This window comes from Pinus tabuliformis, chromosome 1_2 (assembly GCF_031772625.1).
Source record: "Pinus tabuliformis cultivar Carrire ecotype Pingquan chromosome 1_2, CPIR1, whole genome shotgun sequence".
In the NCBI taxonomy this organism is placed as follows: Eukaryota; Viridiplantae; Streptophyta; class Pinopsida; order Pinales; family Pinaceae; genus Pinus; species Pinus tabuliformis.
Window position 1 is genome coordinate 71,826,579 of NC_142298.1, and position 12,340 is coordinate 71,838,918.

A 12,340-nucleotide genomic window follows, 5' to 3' on the forward strand; every position below is an offset into this window, starting at 1 on the left:
AAATTCCGTAAAAAGTAGGGAGTCTTAACTGAGGTGACAATGGGCTAAGTCTCCATTGTTGCCCTTGATCTAGCAGTTGTCCCTTTGGGAGTCCCTTTTAGGCCCCCTGTTAGTTTGAGCGATAACAAGCCTATTTAAAGGAACATATCACTATATATAAAGTGAGCTCGGCCTCACTTAGGACACAATTCGTTCAAGCAATCTGAAGCAAGAAGAAGTCTGAAAAACACAAGGAGAATAGCCTCATAACCAGCGAGAAGCAAATAAAGAAGAGTGAAGGAATTTGGGACTGTTTTTGGGTCATCTTCCTCACACATGTGACAGAAACTAAGGTTTCTGCTGTAGGGTTACACCAGCCCTTATAGAAGCCAAGTAAAAGGTCACTATACCATCAATTGTGCTAGACGAGATTATAAGGAGCAGCTCTCAAGCCAAGAGAAGAAGGAAAACATCATCAAGAACCTTAATTTAGCCCACAAGTGTGATTTGCAGAAGTTTCAGGCAGCCGAGAATTGCAGATCTGTGGAGGAAGGCCGAAATACCAGTGTAGCCGAAATTTGCAGTGATAGAAGTCAGTTTGACTTGTGTTGACTTGGGCAAGAAAAAGAAGCAGTGAAGAAGGGTCTTGTGACTTGATCTTGGAGAGGTTGTTGTGTCAAGGGTCTTGGTCTTGGTATTCGTTACTTGAAGTTTCTATAAGAAGAAGAATTTGTTTGGGGTTTCCTTTCAAGTTGGAGAGTTTTTGGCCCTGGCTGATCGCCTGCATTTTTTGTCTCTTGTCTCCTTTCTGTTTATGATTTGGTAGTTGTTTGATGAAAAGGAACACTATAATACTCTAAATCAAGAGAAGAACCTAATCTAAATAAGTTAAAATTATTCACAAGCAGTCATCGTTTCAAGAGAAATCACTTAATCCTAATGCCCTAGATTTCTCAACACTTCATACAAGTCCGGATTTGGAAGGGAGCAGTGAAGCTCTAGTATATTCCCACGGATCAGCAGATTGCTAAAATTCTGACCAATCCCTTAGCAAAAGGGAAGTTTGAAGCATTCAAATACAAACAGGGATTGGTGCATAATTCCTTCCTTGTTAAGAGGGGGGTGGGGAAAATAATAGAGAAAACTTAAAAACAATGTTGAGAAATGTAGCTCAAGCAGGAACTTCTTGGACAGGTTCAGTGTGAACATGCAGAAAGTGGTTTGAGACATTTCTTTAGTGAGCACCTTGGAAAGGTGATGATCACTAATTCTATCTTCTAATTTCAATTGAAAAAAAAATGTGAAACTCTTATGTTTTGAAGTCAACTAGCCTTAGGAATTTAAATGACATGTTTTGGAATTTCAACAAGGGTTTTTGGTGGAAATAAATTTGAAAGGTGAAGTTTATTCCTGGACTCAGAAATTAGAATATCAAAATGTTTATTTGCGATGTAGATATTGTTTCCAAACAGGGCATATTGCAGCACAATGCCCCAAAGGGTCGAAGGGAAGGAAGCACCAGCATGAATCCACCTGCTGGGATGGTTCTATGGAAGATCATCAGCTAATTTTGAAAATTCCTCTGATACAACCAGGACTAGTACTTCAAGATCTCTCAATACAAAAAGGACTGACATCATAGAGTTTGCTGGAAGAGGAACAACCCCTAGATTTGGATCAAGGAATGAAGAGCCAATTAAGATCATGGGAAATGGCAAGGTGGGCAGAGTTGAGGCACCAGAGTAAGCAGAACATCTAGATGAAGACAATTTGGGACTGACAGAAATAATATGGACTCCAACAAATGAAAAAAAGTTTGAAAGACAGTAGGAAAGAAGAAAAAAAACCCTGTAGCAATTAAACCTACAATGATAAGAAGTTGGGCATGCACAAACAAGGAAGAAGCAGATAGTCAGCATGTCCTTTCTTAGTTTTATGTTTTTCAAAATCATATGTGTTTTGGGTACTTTTTATCAGTATGTCTACACTTTAAGTAGTTCTGTAGTAGCAATAATAATGTGCAAAATGTCATTACGCTGAAAAATCCTGTAGCAATTAAACCAACAACGACAGGAATTTGGGCATGCAAAAACTAGGAAGAAGCAAACAGTCAGCACATCCTTTCTTAGTTTTTATGTTTTTTAAAATCATATGTACTTTGGGTACTTTTTGTAAGTAGTATGCCTACACTTTAAGTAGTTCTGTAGTAGCAGTAAGAATGTGCAAAATTTCATAAGCAATAACTGAAAGATGCAAGTTTGTATGGAACATCATATTAGATATCTCTATATTTTGATAGCCATTTATGGCCACTTTTAATATAATAATTCCGAGTTCCAGTTAAAAAATAAAACACACATGCACACAATGTAAATGCCATGATTTTTTATCAATGAGTTAAATAGGTGCTATTAATTGAAATTATTCTTATACAACAATGTCACTAAACCTTAGCTTGTTCAATCACTATGCTGATATAAATATGAGATATATCTGACCTTAAAAGTCCCTCTGGGTCAAAAGGAGCTTGACACCATGCTGGTGCATCAACAGGAGAATCAACACTGCACTCCTGCATTATGCATAATAAAGAACAATAAGGAACCTCTTAAAACAGATTCATAAAGTAAGGTTGGACATTTTCAAACAAACAAAATTCGGAACTATACAGAAACACTGCAAGAAACTACTTGAGTACCTACCATTACAATCCTAGTAATTTATATTCTCTATTATTCCTCCCAATTTATATTTTGAGTAAAATAAAGTAAATGTTCATGTCATTTATTATTGTAATTTGTAACCCAAAGTCACTTTTCAATTTTCATTACAAACCTTCGGAAAAGGGGTGTGTTACAACTTATATTGTATGATTTTCCATCTTGTGATTTTCATCACAATGATGGATATTTTCTGCCGATACTCTTGGAGCATTGGACCAACTTGGGGGATACACATTCATGAAACCCCTTCCCTTCATTCCATTTTATGACTTGATGGAGATCTTTGGTTAAGGGAGTCTCACTTCTCCTTGGTTGGATGCTGATTATGCTTGCTGCTTGGTAGTGTTTCCTTGCCTTATTGATCACCCCTTGGTTGCACTTTTGATAGATGTGGAGCATTTTATCTGATTATGGGTTTCTATATATGCATATCTAGGATATGGATGATGGTTCTACCCCTAAAAGGGTTTAGGTGATGGTTAGGAGACATGTTTCAATATTGTTGAAGTTTCCTAGTGAAGTCTGCATGATAATGTGGTATCATTGTGTCACTAGGGAGGGTTCCTCTACATGGTCCTTGTTACCCACCAAAAGTAGGTGACATCATAGGAGAATTTTTCTCCTATTAATCTCATCCAACCAGCAGCCAGCAGCCCCTGAGAGCCACCTAGTAACTGATGTGATGTGTAATTCATATATCTGCCAACTACATCAGTGATATATCCTCTAACCCATTTGTCAGGATCACATGTTGGAAGGTGGGATTTTGGTCAAAAAGTACTTTATTCATTTTGCATTCGGGTGCTTATGCTTTCTTGTATTTTGGGCATTTGTCATGGATTGTGGGGTGACTTGGAAGAAAGAAGGGTTTTGGTCGTAGTCTTGTTCCCTAACCTTAAATGGGGGATTAATTTACTATCCTAGTCCAGCGGGACCACCTCTAATGGCCTATTGCTTTAGGAAGGGGCACTAATTGGGAATCCATGATTGAGATATCGCATTCCATCTATCCCTTTTCCATAATTATCACTCCCCATTGTACATTATGAGCCCTTACTCCACCTTCCTTCTCCAAGTCCACTTGACCATGGGTCCACTAGGATCTAGCACACCCCTGTAATATTCCCTCTAATTAAATTCTGCTAAGTGAGTCCTAATGTTTTGCAATTTTGGCGGTGGACCATTTTTTGGCATAAAACTTAGGAAAAATGGATGAAGAGGCGCTAATTTAATTTTTGTGAGAAGGGGGCTCCAAAACATTAGAAAGAAGAATAATTAAATGGATGGTAGAATGTGGGGACCACCTCAAGGAGGAGATTCGAACTCCCTTAAGGAAGTTCGACTTGGAGGGAAGAGAGAAGAAAGAAGGTCGAATTGTGGAGGCCACAAGGAGAGAGGAGGAGCAGCAAGTATAAGTAGAAGTGGAGGGCCTCATTTTGGGACTATTACCAAATTATCTTCTCAATCTCTTGTTCGTTTGAGTTGTTTAGCCGAGTCAACAATGTTTCTTAGGACACGGGATTTCCAAGTGGAGATTCCAACTCCTTCAATGAACTTCAAGTCTCACCCTAGGGGAGGTATTGCTACATTTTGGGAGTTGTTCCAGAGTGGTCACAGGGATATTTCAGCCTACTCTATGAGTATTTTGGGCGCAGAATAGGAACTTGCACTTGCTTAGAGAGGCAGCTTTTGTGGGTTTGAGTTTTTGGGTTTTCCAAGAGTGACTTGTCCCTATTTTTGTTGGATATTGGGACTATTTTGCAGAGCTAAAACGAGGAGGCTCACCTATAGGTTTGCAGCAGTCTTCTCACCGAGCCATCTACATCATTGCCAGAGTCATTCATAAGTTGGGTCAAAGATATTTTTCTGTGTTTTTCTCCGCTTGGTTAGCAATCTCAGGTTCCACTATTCCTTCATGTTGATGTACTCTTTTCAGTGGATTAATAAAATGGCTGAGTGATTTTATTGGCATCTATTTGTGTATCAATTTGTTAGTTGTGTGTCTATTTATGATTATTTTTGTTGTTCAATTTCATTTTTGGTATCGATTGTTAAAATTTCCATTAGGGATATTACAGTGGTATCAAAGCCATAAGCCAAATGTTTATCTAGTGAAGGCGTGAAATATTTAAATTTTTTTAATCTTTTTTGAAGGGACAAAGCTAAAATTTTCATATGAAGATGTGAATATTATGTGAGGCCCATTTATTTTATGAGGTCAAGAGCATATCTTTATAAAAGGGGCAAATTTTATTATTTGGCTGAATCCCTTGTTAAATTGACCAAAGTGCAATTTTGACTGACGCAGTTTGGTCGAATCATTTATCAAAGGCCAAAAATTTATTTTGTTGGGCCCAATTACTATCGGTGGAGGTAAATATTATTTTACAATTATTTTTTGAAGGGTCGTCAAATATTTCAAAGGGGCCAAGAACCTAATTTACAAGTGGTCGTGATAGCTTGACAGGGGTTTAGGGGATCACACACAAGTTAACGAGAGCCTTTTTCATTTGGCATTGAGATGCTGAAAACGCGCAAGTGTGGTTCAGAGGAGCCAACCTACCTATTACAGAGCATGGATCGAGCACATTACTCTTATCATTGAGCCTGTAGCCGAGTTGTAATTTGTTTTGACAGCGTTGTGCATATACCAGTGAATGAAATCAATGGGAAGCTATTTGTGGCAAAATTGCTCTTGTGACAATTTATAAAGATTGATCCATAGGTATGTCATTTTGTTAAGTTATGGTATGTTCTATGCTTAGTGCAATTTACTTCAATTTCTTCTTATTAGCCCAATGTCAATTTCATTGTTTAGCAATCACATTAACATAAAGTAAAATGTTGATAGAACATAAATAAATCGACAGAAGACAAGCCAAGACAAGAGACACCAGATGTGGTGGCTAGCCAGGGACAAACCCCAATGTGGGGAAACCCTTTAATCAATTCTTCTATAATCTTCAATAATTCAGCAGAGAGAGAGAGAGAGATAGTACAATTTCACAGTTCTGTAATTTTATGACAGCAGTATTAAAACCCTAACCAGCAACTTCAAAGTTAGTCAAACAGCCCACAAATGACTTCAAGTCAACCTTGGTCAACTCAGCCTCCAACAACAATGGTGGTCAACCCAAAACAGTCCAAGAGAGATGGTCAAACAGTGGTCAAGGCATATGCAACCCTGCGGTCAACCCTAACCAATCAACGCTGGTCAAATATGTGGTCAAATTAGGTCAACATTTTGCTGTCCAGATCTGCGGCTTGCTTGATAGAGGCTCCTCACACTAGACCAAAGTCAAACTGACCTCCTTGTTGGTCAACGCAGTCAAATCCAGCTTATTTCTCCTTGGTCAACCTCAGTCAACGTTGCTGAAATAGTCCTGCGTCCTCCTTCTTCCCACGTGAGAGAGATGTTGCTCCTTGTGTGTACCTAGTCAAATAAGGAGAGAAGAATGTGAGATGGGATGAGATGAGTGAATAATGCCAAAAGGTGTCTTCTATTTATATGAATAGTTGAGGATGTGTGCCACACATTTTGTTGCTGGCCGACCTTGACAAATTGTCAAGTAAATACAAATAAATTCATATCTCCATAAATACATGTCAAAATCGGATGATCGTTAGATCAACCCTACACCTCTCGACGAGAGGAATCCAAGAAAAATATCATCTGCCATAAATAAGATGACCCACATGGATTTTGGCCCTAGTTGCCAATTTTAACACTCCCTCTCAACTAGGGAGAACTCCATTTGCTAATCCATCTGATCGTCAATACTATCTCTGCCATCAAATGCACTGCCCTGCACTGCTCGGCTCTGCTCTACTCTGCTGAACTATGAAGAAGAAGAAATGATCGAGGATGTATCATTCCATCCTCTCTTGACCTGAAGTTAGTCCCAAATAAAAGAGAGTGCTCAATAGCTCTCTTACTAACTCGAAGTCAGTTCCAGAGAGTCTGTCATACCACTCTTACTGATCCCAGATCAATGCCAAAAGAGAGTGAGCTATATCACTCTTACTGACCCGAAGTCAATTCCAATTGATCCCAGATCAATGTCGGTCATCCTAGCATAGGGAGTACGGTAGTTACACGAATCATACATCGGTACTACTATGGTCCCTAACCCCATTTCCCTACTCATTGGCGAAATGAGAGGTACTTCCCATGAGTCCCAGACTGCATAGGTAGGATGCTTCAACAGGAGAACCACTCATCCTATCCATAAGTTGCCATGGGCTATTACAGGGGAAGGCTGAACCATTCACCCTATACACAGCACACCACTAGGGGAGGGTGAGTCACCCTATGGTTGCTTGTCACTCCAAGAAGTACCCCAGGCCCCCCGGAGCTCCCAGACCTTAATGCATGCATCATACAGGACCCTCATAAGAGGGTCTCTCAACGGCTCCAAGTCGTTCTCGAAAAGTCAAGAATTTGACCTTTCCGAGGAGCTTCCTCAGAATGTCGGCGACCTGCTCATCTGTATTGATATGATGAAGCCTTATTGCTCCTCGCTGTACCATATCCTGGATAAAGTGGTACCTGATATCGATATGTTTGGAGCGATCATGAAATATGGGATTCTCTGATAAATGAATCCCACTCTAGTTGTCACAAAGGATCACAGTAGTATCCAATGTATATCCAAACAGCTCACTGAAGAGCTTCCGCAACCAAACAACCTCACAAGAGGCCATACTCGCAACAATGTACTCTACCTCAGCGGTGCTCAAAGTCACTGACTTCTGCTTCCTGCTCATCCAGGATATCGATGCAGATCCAAAAGAGAAACAGCGCCCGGAAGTGCACTTTCAGTCCACCACACTGCCCGCCCAATCAACATCAGTATATCCATGTAGTCTCACATCTCCGGTAATGTATCTCAACCCATGAGTGATTGTGCCCCGAAGATATCTCAAAAGATTCTTGGCACCAATCTAATGTGAGTGGTGAGGCTCAACCATATGTTGGCTCAACATGTTGACTGTAAAACATATATCCGGATGGGAGTCCACCAAGAAAATCAATGCTCCTATGAGTTGACGATACTCGGTAGCATTTCCCAAAGCAAGTCCGGGAGCACTACTGGTTAACTTCTTGAAGTCAAGCTCCATCGGGGTAGTCACGGGCTTACAGTCCACCATACCAAATCTCTCCAATATCTTCACCCTATGTTGCAGGAAACGTGGTATAGAGGTCCGTTTCCGTACGGAAACAGGTACGAAACGCAGAAACGCGTTTGGTACGGCCGTGAAACGCGTTTCTGGCCGTACTGCCACGTTTCCCAAAACGGAAACGTGGCCGGTACGGCCGGAAACGTGTTTCAGGGCCGTACGACCCACATTTCCTCATTAACTTGTGTTTTTTTTAATTTGTTTTTTAATTTACTTTTAGAGTATGTTAGTGACTTCTTGTTGCTTCTAGATGCGTGTCTAAAGTTATAAAAGTGAATTTTTGCCCTAGTGTTGATATGCAGTTCATCAGGGAGTTTGAGGGATATGCAGTTCATGGTAATATTAAATTCTTAAAGTAAAAGTGATATTCTCCTTTATTTTTCATTTTCATCCTTTTACTTAAATTTTTAACATTACCATGAAATGACTCAGGATGTTTGAGAGTGGTTTCGCCCTCATTGGATTTCATATGGAGAAAGTAGAATTTTAGATCTCACTCAAAATCCAGCAGACTTATTTGTTTTTCAGGATTTCAGGATTGGAGGGATTGCAATGTTTCCATTGGATTTTATCATGTACTAGGGTATGGAACTTGTATTTAATCAAGAGAACCAAGCCCTCTATGCAGGGGAAACTCCCAATAATCAAGATCATGTAGGGTACTAGGGTATGAAACGTGTATTTAATCAAGAGCAATAAGGTTGTTCGACTATGTAGGAGGAGACTCCCAATACAACAGTGGTTCTTCTAAAGAATGGGATGTGGATGCAGAAAATCCTGATTTGGATCTCTCTCTTGCAGCCTTATAGTCTTTATTGTACTTGCAACCTCATATATTAATATAAATAAAGGCTGATTTTGAGATTTGGATATATAATAAAGGTTGCTTTTGGATATTCCGATATTTTTATTTTCATTATGTGATCATTCATGAATAAATGTGATGTAAATTAAATCTTAATGTAGTGTAATAAATTATAATGTATTATTTATGCTTTATGATTGCACATATATATATATATAAATATTTTCAATATATATATATATATATATATATATATATATTCGCGTTTCCCCGTTTCCAAAATTTGGGGAGGTCGCGTTTCGTATCGCTTCCCGTTTCGGAAACTTGTACCCGTTTCCCCGTTTCGTGCAACTTAGTCTTCACCACATATTTTCCTTGAGATAGGAAAATCTCCCCTAGATTCTTCCAGACTTCCAGCCCTAGGAAATAGTGCATCAGTCCTAGGTCCTTCATCTCAAATTCAGAAGCCAACTCCCTCTTACATTTGTGAATGAGAGGGTCTGCACCTGTCAGAAAGAGGTTGTCAACGTACAACGCCAATATGAGAGTCTTATCATCTTCAACCTTAAAGTAAAGGTTTGGATCGACTTCACTCCTAGTGAATCTCGGCTTCATCAAGTAGCTATCGACCCTCTCATACCAAGCTCGGGGTGCTTGCTTCAGCCCATAGAGGGCTTTCTTCAACCTACACACGTGAGATTCCTGATCATGAATCTCAAATCCCTCAGGTTGTTCCACATAGACTTCCTCTTTGGTCGAACCATGCAAGAATGCAGTCTTGACATCCATCTAATGTGGGTTCTATCCTTGCAAAGCAGCAAGGGATATGATCAAGCGGATGGTGGTGTATCAGGAAACAGGTGCAAATATCTCGTCATAATCTATACCTTCCTTTCGAGTGAAGTCACAAGCGACAAAACGAGGCTTATATTTTCAGCACTTCCATCAGCTCCATGCTTTATTTTGTAAAGCCATTTCGAAGTGATAATTGTTTTGTCCTGGGGTCTGGGGACCACATCCCAGACATCGTTCTTCATGATGGATTCGTATTCCTCACTCATATCATCCTTCCATACTTGATGCTTCACGACTTCTGCAAACGATGAAGGCTCATTTTGAATGATCGTGCTCATAATGGTCAAGTATCCTTGATACCTAGTCACCTTCTTACTTTCACGGAAAGTCCCTCTGGGTGCAATGTGTCCTTCAGCATCATCAATTGTCCCCCTAAGCCATGAGGGCCTCTTCCTAGAAGAGGAAGGCTCTTGTGAAGGGGGATCAATAGGATCCATAGGTTCTTCCACTTCAGGCATCGTCTCATCTTCCTTTTCCTCTGGTTTCTTAGTGTCAGCTTCTTTAGTATTCCTTAGTTTAGGAAGATTGTCAACTTTGCTAAGAGCCATATCTTCATCAAAGGTGACATCATGGCTAATCTCGACTTCCCTTTGACCAGCCACATAGATTCTGTAGCCCTTAGAATTTTCGCTATAGCCCACGAAGATTCATTTCTTTCCAGATGCACCCAATTTAATCCTTTTCTCTTTCGGCACATGAAAATATACAAGACTTCCGAAAATTCTAAAATGAGAGACATTAAGATTCTTACCAGTGAACATCTCTTCGGGAGTCTTGGAACCCAATGCTTGATGAGTGCATCGGTTTTGAACATATACGGCGGTATTCACAGTTTCAGCCCATAGAAACTTCAGAAGTCTTTGATCGTGGAGCATAGCAGGAACAACTTCCACAATCGTACGATTCTTCCTTTCCGCCACACCATTCTGCTCAGGAGTGTATGGTGTTGTGGTCTTCCTCTTAATGCCAGGCTCTTTGCAAAAGTCATGGAACTCATTGGATTCATACTCGATCCCATTATCAATCCTTAAGATCTTGATCTTCTTCTCGTTTTGATTCTCGATCAAGGCTTTGAAGTGACAGAACTAGGAGAACACTTCATCCTTCTTTTTCAAGAAGTATATCCAAGACTTGTGAGAATAATCATCTGTAAAAGTGAGGTAATATAAATATCCTCCCAAAGAGTTCACGGGCATCATACCAGATATGTTGGAGTGAACCAACTGCAAAATATCGGAGGTCTTGCTATGGCTTGAGGGGAATGGTCCCCTTTTGAGCTTTCCTTCGGCACATCCCGGACATACACCTTCTTGCTCTATTTTGAACTCGAGCATCCCTATCACCATTTGTCTCACATCGGGTAGAGCCTTATAATGAAGGTGGGCAAACCTCTGGTGCCATAGTTCGGACTGAAGAGATGTGTCACAAGACATGACTCCCAACGGACTTCCTCCGACTTGATATAGAGAGTCAACTCGAAACCCAAGAGTGAAAGCATCTTTAAAATTATTTTTCCATACACATACCTTGCCATCGATGAAGGCCACCTTGTAGCCTTAGTCTTCCATTTCCGAAATGGACACCAAGTTTTTCTTGAGATCAGGTACATATAGGACTTCTTGCAAATTAATTATGTTACCCTAATTTAATTGAAGAGTAACATTCCCTACACGCTTCACAGGATAGGTAGAGTTGTCTCCAAGAATAATTTCCAGGTTGGCTTCCTTCTCTATCAGATTAGAAAGAGCTTCCATGTAACTAGTGAAGTGCCTTGAGGCACCATTATCAATAAGCCAATTTTCCAACAAATCCGGAGGAGTAGTAGAGAGGGCCGATATCAAATAATATTCATCTTGCTTATTGTTAAAAACATTAGATTCATACCTGGAGTTTCTTGCCTTCTTGCAGGGTTGACCACTTCCTTGATTTTCGACATTCCTCTTTCCTCTGCCATTGAACCTGCCATTCCTTTGATTGTGGTTGGAATTGCCCCGGGAGTGATTTTGATCATCATCGTGAGATGTGTCCTTTCTATTAGGACACTCCCTCGCATAGTCGCCAAATTTGTTGCAAACAAAACATCTTCCCTTCCTTCCACCTTTCGATCCGGCCTTTCCTTTAGGTTTAGACCCAGATTTATTTCTCCTTTTAGCATGGTAGGAGAAAGCAGTGGGGTTGCCTTTAAATGCAAGCATTTCCTGCTCTTCCATCCTTGTCTCTTCTTGAATGCATCTCACCATCAATTCCTCAAATCCTGAAATTACATTATTGTTGAGAAGAGTGGTTCTAAATAGATAACATTCGGATGGGAGCCCTCCAAGAGTTGTGATAGTCAGTTCCCTGTCGGGAATGACTTCCCCAATTGATAGGAGATCATTCTTGATCTCGATGATCCTTAAGAAGTAGGATTGCATATCCTCACCTTTGCCCTTCTTAATTTCCTTCAGCTTATGTTTTAGGAACAAATCTTGATTTGCATCACTAACTTTAAACAAGCTTACCAGTCTATCGTAGATTTCCTTGGAGGTGTTCAGCTCAGAAACATAGGCCACCAGGTGCTTGTCGATAGAGTCCCGGATGACCTTCTTTGCTTTGACTTCAACCTTCGTCCACTTGTTCCTTGTAGCAACCGGTGCATTTGATGGAGGCTCAGTAATTCTGCCTCTCACATAGTCCAACACTTCCTGTTCTTCCAATGTCAGATCGAGAGACATCTTCCATCCACGATAGTCAGACATCTCACAGAGCTTGTCTTCGGCGGGGAAGTGTGATGAGGAACCCATGAAGTCTAAAGACT

The 12,340-nt window shown here is 40.3% G+C and overlaps 1 protein-coding gene across 1 annotated transcript in view; it reads right to left on the bottom strand.

Annotated features, from left to right (window-relative positions):
- Nucleotides 1-12,340, bottom strand: part of LOC149204474 (uncharacterized) — a 325,325-nt gene that overhangs the window by 147,178 nt on the left and 165,807 nt on the right. The window contains exon 7 of the mRNA XM_089397135.1: nt 2,478-2,551. Within this exon, the coding sequence (XP_089253261.1) occupies nt 2,478-2,551 (74 nt within the window). The remainder of the gene's footprint in view (nt 1-2,477; nt 2,552-12,340) is intronic.